Here is a 9,207-nt window from a genome sequence, read left to right as displayed (position 1 = left end):
CCCTGCATCGGCAGGCGGATGCGCAACCACTGCGCCACCAGGGAAGCCCTTTTTTTTTTTTTTTTTTTTTTTTTGAATTTTTTTTTTTTTTTGAATTTAGCTTTAAGGAAGCAAATATAAACAGTCATCCAGATTTTGGTTCCTTTGTATTCTGTAGTCGTAGTTTTTACTCCACATTTGAAATACTTAGATCAAGATATTATGTTACTGTAGCTTTGGAGTTGAGTGTGTTTCAGTTTTTGGAAAATCTGTTGATTCACGTGTATATGAATTATGTTCATTGAAACCCCACTCGGGGACTTCCCTGGTGGTCCAGTGGTAAAGAAACTGCCCTACAATGCAGGGGACTTGGGGTCGATCCCTGGTCAGGGAACTAAGATCCCACATGCCGCAGGGCAACTAAGCCTGCGTGCCATATCTACTGAGCTTGCACGCCTCAACTAGAGCCCATTTGCTGCAAGACTACAGAGCCCACGTGTTCTGGAGCTCGTGCGCCACAACTACAGAGCCCACGCACCCTGGAGCCTGTGCGCCACAACTAGAGAAGAGAAAACCACGCCACAACTAGAGAAGCCCGCGCGCCGCAACGGAAGATCCCACATGCCACAATGGAAGATCCCGCATGCCGCAACTAAGACCTGATGTAGCCAAAAATAAAATAAAATAAAAAAATAATAAATCTTAAAAAAAAGAAACCCCACTCACATTCAACAGTCATTTGTTATATTGCAATCTACTAGTTTATAGAGTATTCAACTTTTTTTCTTCTTTAATACTTGTTACTTTATTTAAATATAATTTTAATTTTATATTGTAGTTGATTTACAATATTGTGTTTCAGGGGTACAGCAAAGTGAGTCAGTTAAACATATATACATATCCATTCTTTCTCAGATTCTTTTCCCATATAGGTTATTACAGAATATTGAGTAGAGTTCCATGTGCTATACAGTAGATCCTTGTTGATCCCAAACTCCTAATTTATCCTTCCCCCCCACCCTTCCCCTTTGGTAACCATAAGTTTGTTTTCAAAGTCTGTGAATCTGTTTCTGATTTGTAAAAAAGTTCATTTGTATCATTTTTTTAGATTCCACATATATTCCAAATATCATGATACGTGTCTTCCTCTTCCTTACTTCACTTAGTATGAATAATCTCTAGGTCCATCCATGTTGCTGCAAATGGCATTATTTCATTCTTTTTTATGGCCGAGTAATATTCCATTGTATATATGTACCACATCTTCTTTATCGATTCCTCTATCGATGGGCATTTAGGTTGCTTCCATGCCTGGCTATTGTAAATAGTGCTGCAGTGAATGTTGGGGAGCATGTGTCGTTTTGAATTATGGTTTTCTCTGGGTATATGCCCAGTAGTGGGATTGCTGGGTCATATGGTAGTTCTATTTTTCATTTTTTAAGGAATCTCCATACTGTTCTCCACAGTGGCTGTATCAGTTTACATTCCCACCAGCAATGCATGAGGGTTCCCTTTTCTCCATGCTCTCTTCAGCATTTATTGTTTGTAGATTTTTTGATGATGGCCGTTCTGATCGGTGTGAGGTGATATATCTCATTGTAGTTTTAATTTGCATTTCTCTGATAATTAGTGATGTTGAGCATCTTTTCATTTGTTTGTTGGCCATCTGTATGTCCTCTTTGGAGAAATGTCTGTTTAGATCTTCTGCCCATTTTTTAATTGGGTTGTTTTTTGATATTGAACTGCATGAGCTATTTGTATATTTTGGAAATTTATCCCTTGTCAGTCACTTGGTTTGCAAACATTTTCTCCCATTCTATGGATTGTCTTTTCATTTTGCTTATGGTTTCCTTTTCTGTGCAAAACGTTTTAAGTTTAATTAGATCCCATTTATTTGTTTTTATTTCCATTACTCTAGGAGGTGGATCCAAAAAGATATTGCTTCGATTTATGTCAGAGTGTTCTGCCTATGTTTTCCTCTAAGAGTTTTGTAGTGTCTGGCCTTACATTTAGGTCTTTAATCCATTTTGAGTTTATTTTTGTGTATGGTGTTAGAGAATGTTCTAATTTCATTGTTTTACATATAGCTGTCCAGTTTTCCCAGCACAACTTATTGAAGAGACTGTCTTTTCTCCACTGTATATTCTTGCCTCCTTCGTAGATTAATTGACCATAGGTGCGTGGGTTTATTTCTGGGCTTTCTATCCCATTCCATTAATCTATATTTCTGTATTTGTGCCAGTACCATACTGTTTTTTATGACTGTAGCTTTGTAGTATAGTCTGAAGCCAGGGAGCCTGATTCCTCCAGCTCTATTTTTCTTTCTCAGGATTGCTTTGGGGTCTTTTGAATTTCCATTACAAATTTAAAAATTATTCGTTCTAGTACTGAGAAAAATGCCATTGGTAATTTGATAGGGATTGCATTGAATCTGTAGATTGCCTTGGGTGGTATAGTCATTTTGACAATATTGATTCTTCCAATCCAAGAAGATGGTATATCTTTCCATCTGTTTGTGTCATTTTTGATTTCTTTCATCCGTGTCATATAGTGTTCAGACTACAGGTCTTTTGCCTCCTTAGGTAGGTTTATTCCTAGGTATTTTATTCTTTTTGATGCGATGGTTATTGGGATTGTTTCCTTAATTTGTCTTTCTGATCTTTTGTTGTTAGTGTATAGAAAAGCAAGAGATTTCTGTGTATTAATTTTGTATCCTGCAACTATACTGAATTCATTCATGAGCTCTAGTAATTTTCTGGTAGCATCTTCAGGATTTTCTGTGTATAGTATCATGTCATCTGCAAACAGTGACAGCTTTACTTCTTTTCTGATTTGGATTCCTTTTCTTTCTTTTTCTATTCTGAGTGCCAATGACTAGGACTTCCAGAACTGGGTTGAGTAAAAGTGGTGAGAGTGGACATCCTTGTCTTGTTCCTGATCTTAGAGGAAATGCTTTCAGCTTTTTACTGTTGAGTATGATGTGAGCTGTGGGTTTGTCATATATGACCTTTATTATGTTGAGGTAGGTTTCCTCTATGCCCACTTTCTGGAGATTTTTTGTCATAAATGGGTGTTGAATTTTGTCAAAAGCTTTTTCTGCATCTATCGAGTTGACCATATGGTTTTTATTCTTCAGTTTGTTAATGTGGTGTATCACACTGATTGATTTGCGGATATTGAAAAATCCTTGCATCCCTGGGATAAATACCATTTGATCATGGTGTGTGATCCTTTTTTTTGTGGTATCTTTGTCTGGTTTTGGTATCAGGTGATGGTGGCCTCATAGAATGAGTTTAGGAATGTTCCTTCCCCTGCAATTTTTTGGAATAGTTTCAGAAGGATAGGTGTTAATTCTCTCAGTGTTAGATAGAATTTGCCTGTGAAGCCATCTGGTCCTGGACTTTTGTTGGAAGTTTTTAAATCACAGTTTCAATTTCAGTACTTGTGATTGATCTGTTCATATTTTCTATTCCTTCCTGGTTCAGTCTTGGGAGATTGTACTTTTCCAAGAATTTGTCCATTTCTTCTAGGTTGTCCATTTTATTGGCATATAGTTGTTTGTAGTAGTTTCTTATGATCCTTTGTATTTCTGTGGTGTCAGTTGTAACTTCTATATCATTTCTGATTTTGTTGATTTGAGCCCTCTCCCTTTTTTTCTTGATGAGTGTAGCTAAAGGTTTATCAATTTTGTTTATCAATACTTGATACTTTAAATGTTTCTGGTCTCATCAAAAATAGTTTTGGCAGCAGCAACAAAATAAGATTGTTTATATTAAAAACTTGCTTATATCAAACATTTAGCCATCAGAGTAGTTGTCTCACAGATTGCTATTCCAGGAGGAGTAGACTTTGACAGTTACCGTGGTGAAAACATTTGAGGCAAATATGATTAAATAAAATTGATTTAAAAGGAAGGGGTAATTTTTCTTTGTTTCTCATATGGCGATTTAATGTTTTCTCTTAAATGCACTGCAGGTATCAACTCAATTGTGGCCATTGCATCATACACTGGATATAATCAAGAAGACTCTGTTATCATGAATCGTTCAGCTGTAGACCGAGGCTTTTTCAGGTCAGCTATTTATAAAAGTTGTCAAAATACACATGTGGAAATATTAATATTTTATTTTTAAAAACTTCTTTAAAAATAGGTGCAAATTGTGTGTTTCCAAACTTTTGGGGGTTTTGAATGTCAGTCCGGAAGAAATTTAGGTCTGACAGCAGAGAAATTTTTCTGTTAGCATATTTAATCTTCTGCCTCCATTCATGAAACGTTGTGGATATCTGCCAGGCACATGGTGTTGTATGGTTTCCTATATAGGGGTTAGTGTGGTAAAATCAGTGCCCTACTCCAGAAAGCAGAAAGCCTGGGTGATGGTCACGAGCGACTGAAGACACTGCTTCTTGTATCTGAGGATTTTCAGTTGCTAATATTTTGAGCCCCCCTTTATTTGTAAGCAAATAAATGTTTGTGTTTAGATAATATAGAAATGTCTAAAGTAAAAATAAACCTAGAGTTTTAGGACCCATGAATATAGGGTTGGCTAAAAAGTTAGTTTGGGTTTTTCTGTAAGATGTTATGGGAAAACCCGAATGAACTTTTTGGCCAAACCAATAACTACTGTTAAAATTATAGTATTTTCTTTTTCAATCTTATTTTCTATTATTCTTCAGTTTGATTATTTTATTGTCAAACAGTGATCTCAAATCCATGGTATGTGAAAGTTGGTTAAAAAACTGGGAGTTAAGAGAGGATGGATTTTTAAGTAAAATTTATTGGTATATTCTAAGCCCTATTATTAAAGGAAAGTAGAAGTTAACTTTAGAACCATGTGTTTTTAGGTCTGTTTTCTATCGATCATACAAAGAACAGGAGTCTAAAAAAGGGTTTGATCAAGAAGAAGTTTTTGAGAAGCCTACACGTGAAACTTGCCAGGGTAAGCAATACTGACATTGAAATTATGGAATTCAAAATTAGCTTACCATGGTTTTCCTGATTAATTCTTTGGGTATTGACCACCCCTCTTTCTTTTTGCCATGTGGGAATATGTTTTCTTATTATTCTTAGAGCTTATATTAAGGAAATAGGTATATTTGCCAGAAGTCTTTGCACCTAGGAGTGGGCTTGCTATCGTCCTTCCATTCTGCTGCTAGGTCTTGCATTGAGGAGGGGATTTAGGAAATCAGAGATGTCATGTAATTTCATGGGACATACTTCAGCCCCATTCTCACTTGTACTGTGTCCTGTCCCTCAGTTTATCTATTTGCATGGGAACTTCCTCTCCTCTTCACATTGTGGTGTGACCATAGTGTTTGTCTAGCCACAGTATTTGTATGTATTTAACAAATAACTAATGAGAGGATACCTAGAATTTTCTGTTTCTTCTGGAAAACTCAAAACTTATTTTCTAGTTATTATTTTTACAGACACTTAAAAGCTGTATAAAGTGGGATGGATGGGATATCCCAGGGAAAACGGTTATCTCTCCTGCAGTTTTGGCTTTTAATAGTATTGCATGAAGTAAAATGTTTTTTTTTCCGTAGGTATCTTCCTATTACTCCATTTCCTGTGTTTCTCTGTGGTAGTGAATTGATGTTCAGTGGAGTTAAGATTATAGAAGATTAAATTCAAACTTTCTGTTGGAGATTGTATGTAGAGGACATAGATACTCTTCCTTACGCAATACAGAGATCAGAAGATGGCAACACACTTATCCAAAGTCACTTAGCAAATGGAGAATCTGAATCAGTCCAGTGCTTTTTTACCGAGTTCAGAATAGTTTATAGTATTTGGAATAAGGGCACATTACTACACGTGTTAGAGATTCCTATCAACTTCTCTCTGACTTGAAACTGATTTATATATTTGGTTTTTAATCTTTTTGGGAGGAGGATTATGGGACATTGTAAATACTTTTCTTTTTGGTATTACTATTTCAGAAAATTCTGTCTCTTTCTTCTCAGGTATGAGGCATGCTATTTATGACAAGCTGGATGATGATGGTTTGATAGCTCCTGGGGTTCGTGTATCAGGAGATGATGTTATTATAGGCAAAACAGTCACGTTGCCTGAAAATGAAGATGAATTGGAGGGCACTAATAGACGCTATACTAAGAGAGACTGTAGCACTTTTCTCAGGACTAGTGAGACGGGCATCGTGGATCAGGTTATGGTAACTCTCAACCAAGAAGGATATAAATTTTGTAAAATAAGGGTGAGTATAGCTTTGTCATATTGCTGTTTATAGAAAGTAAACCAGAATGACTTAACTAACCTATTTTTGTGTGAATTCAGGTACGCTCTGTTAGAATTCCACAGATTGGAGACAAATTTGCTAGTCGACATGGTCAAAAGGGTACTTGTGGTATTCAGTATAGACAAGAGGTAGGTATCTTTTATCACCTCTAACCCAAAGTTTTGTTGAACATTTTATTAAATCAAAATGTTCTTTAACTTAAGAGCCCAGAGGCAGTAAAGGCTTGACTTTTAATTTTAGTGGTTTTTTTTTTTTTTTTTTTTTTTTAGATTTTATTTATTTATTTATTTATGGCTGCATTGGGTCTTTGTTGCTGTGTGTGGGCTTTCTCTAGTTGTGGTGAGCGGGGGCTGCTCTTTGTTGTGGTGCATGGGCTCTAGGCATGCAGGCTTCAGTAGTTGTGGCTCTTGGGCTCAGTAGTTGTGGCTCATGGGCTGTAAGAGTGCAGGCTCAGTAGTTGTGGTGCATGGGCTTACTTGCTCCACGGCATGTGGGACCTTCCTGGACCCAGGGCTCGAACCCGTGTCCCCTGCATCGGCAGGCGGATTCTTAACCACTGCGCCACCAGGGAAGCCCTAATTTTAGTGTTAAATAAGTAGGTGAACATACTACGTTGAACAGAATTTAGGACATAGAAAAGTTTAGATGAGCGGGAGTTCTAGTTCTCTAGCTAAGAGATTTAAGTTTTTTTAAGTGTCTTTAAAAAAATTCCTTTATAGGATATGCCTTTCACCTGTGAAGGTATCACCCCCGATATCATCATAAATCCCCATGCCATTCCCTCTCGTATGACTATTGGTCACTTGATTGAATGTCTTCAAGGGAAGGTAAGAGATTTTCTTTAAAAATATAGGTTCCAAATTGATGTTTCTTCCGAAATGTTAAGTTATTTCTTTCATTTGAGCCAGGGTACTTTGAAAAAAGCCAATATGACACTTAACTTTCCTGCTTTTAAATTGGTTTGATTATGTCTCTCTTTTTTTTGCCAAACTTTGCAAAGTTATGACTGAGAAGTTTTGCAAAATTTATTATATCCAGTCTTTACTTGTATATATGGTTATTCTTTTGACTGGTTCTTTTCTATAAATGGTGGTTAGTTCAGTGTGAACCTGATGGTTTTATAGCTATACCATTAGCTATGCATGCATCTTTCAGTGGAGGTTTTTCTATTTTTAAGTATCTTATTAGGGTATAGTGGCTACAGCTTAACACATGGATGGCTTGGTTTTAGGGCATTAAAATGTCATTTTCCTTGAGTCGTAGGAAGTACTTGGGAGTCTGATTCTTTTTGTATCTGGTCTCACAGAGTTTCCTACTTGAAGGCTTATAATTGAGTTTTTATTTTTTAGGTAAATTAGTTTGTTATATTTTCTGTAAAATGCTAATAAAATGAATCTTAATATATTACAGCTTTCCATAACATAGATATTTAAGTTAATCCTTAATCTTAAGTTCAAAATCTTCCTTTCCAGAAAGGTTTTTTTTTTTTTTTTTTTTTTTTTGCGGTACGCGGGCCTCTCACTGTTGTGGCCTCTCCCTTTGCGGAGCACAGGCTCTGGACGCGCAGGCTCAGCAGCCATGGCTCACAGGCCCAGCTGCTCCGTGGCATGTGGTATCTTTCCGGACCGGGGCACGAACCCGTGTCCCCTGCATCAGCAGGCAGACTCTCAACCACTGCGCCACCAGGGAAGCCCAGGATTTTTTTTTTTTTTATTGAATATATTTGTATTGACATAGACTTCTAAAGGGTGACAGAAGGAAGCAGACTTTTAGAGATGACTTTTCTTTTTAAAGGTATCAGCTAACAAGGGTGAAATTGGTGATGCCACTCCATTCAATGATGCTGTTAATGTACAGAAGATTTCTAATCTTTTATCTGATTATGGCTACCATCTCAGAGGAAACGAGGTGTGTTTGCTCTTAAATTGGTAATTTGTTATGAGTATTCTTTTTTGTATGTGTGTAATTTCATTTTTTTAAAAATTAAATTTTTCATTAAAGTATACCGCATACTTCAGATTACATGCAAAACCGTAAAATGTACAGGTTGATGAATTTTCACAAAGTGAACACAGCTGTGTGACTGGAACCCAGATCTTGAAAATTACCAGAACCCTTTTATGCCTAGATGCCCCCCTTGTGTCCCCTTCCAGTCACTGCCATCATACCCCCACCCCAAGGTGACTACTCTCTTTACACTATAGTTTTCTCTGTTTTGATTTTTATAGAAATGGAATTGTATAGTATATGCACATATATTCTTTGAACTTGTTTAATACTTTTAAATCTGTGCTTCAAAATCTGTCTGTTTCAGGTCCTATACAATGGATTCACTGGTCGAAAAATCACATCACAAATTTTTATTGGCCCCACTTACTACCAGCGTTTGAAGCACATGGTGGATGATAAGATTCATTCTCGTGCTCGGGGACCTATTCAGATCCTTAATAGACAGCCCATGGAGGGTAGATCTCGGTAAGAGAGCTGCATCATCATCATTGTTATATAAAGGAATGGTTCTCAAATTTCTTGATTCCAGGACCCCAAAGGCTTGTCTGGGAGTTGTATCTTTTTTTGTTGTTGCACTGGGTCTTAGTTGCAGTAGGCAGGCTCTTTAGTGGTGGGATCTAGTTCCCTGGCCAGGGATTGGACCTGGGCCCCCTGCATTGGGAGCACAGTCTTAACCACTGTGCCACCAGGGAAGTCCCTGTATCTTTTGATTTTATCCCGTTAGAAATTAAAACAGAATGGTTTAAAATATTTATTACTTTATTTAAAAAATAACAGTAACAAATCCATTATACATTAACATAAGTAACCTTTTTTTTTTTTTTTTTTTTTTTTTCCCCCCGGTACGCGGGCCTCTCACTGCTGGGGCCTCTCCCGTTGCGGGGCACAGGCTCCGGACGCGCAGGCCCAGCGGCCATGGCTCACGGGCCCAGCCGCTCCGCGGCATGTGGGATCCTCCCGT

General features: G+C 37.3%; 1 protein-coding gene across 3 annotated transcripts in view; it reads left to right on the top strand.

Moving 5' to 3' along the window:
* Positions 1 to 9,207, top strand: part of LOC102994341 (RNA polymerase II subunit B) — a 47,493-nt gene that overhangs the window by 35,351 nt on the left and 2,935 nt on the right. For all 3 annotated transcript variants that reach the window (XM_028491811.1, XM_028491812.1, XM_028491810.1), the window contains 7 exons: positions 3,955 to 4,051; positions 4,822 to 4,916; positions 5,944 to 6,194; positions 6,275 to 6,364; positions 6,956 to 7,063; positions 8,031 to 8,144; positions 8,551 to 8,711. In XM_028491811.1, the coding sequence (XP_028347612.1) occupies positions 3,955 to 4,051; positions 4,822 to 4,916; positions 5,944 to 6,194; positions 6,275 to 6,364; positions 6,956 to 7,063; positions 8,031 to 8,144; positions 8,551 to 8,711 (916 nt within the window). The remainder of the gene's footprint in view (positions 1 to 3,954; positions 4,052 to 4,821; positions 4,917 to 5,943; positions 6,195 to 6,274; positions 6,365 to 6,955; positions 7,064 to 8,030; positions 8,145 to 8,550; positions 8,712 to 9,207) is intronic.

Source organism: Physeter macrocephalus, chromosome 7 (assembly GCF_002837175.3).
Source record: "Physeter macrocephalus isolate SW-GA chromosome 7, ASM283717v5, whole genome shotgun sequence".
Lineage (NCBI taxonomy): Eukaryota > Metazoa > Chordata > Mammalia > Artiodactyla > Physeteridae > Physeter > Physeter macrocephalus.
This window is presented reverse-complemented; position numbering and strand designations above follow the sequence as displayed.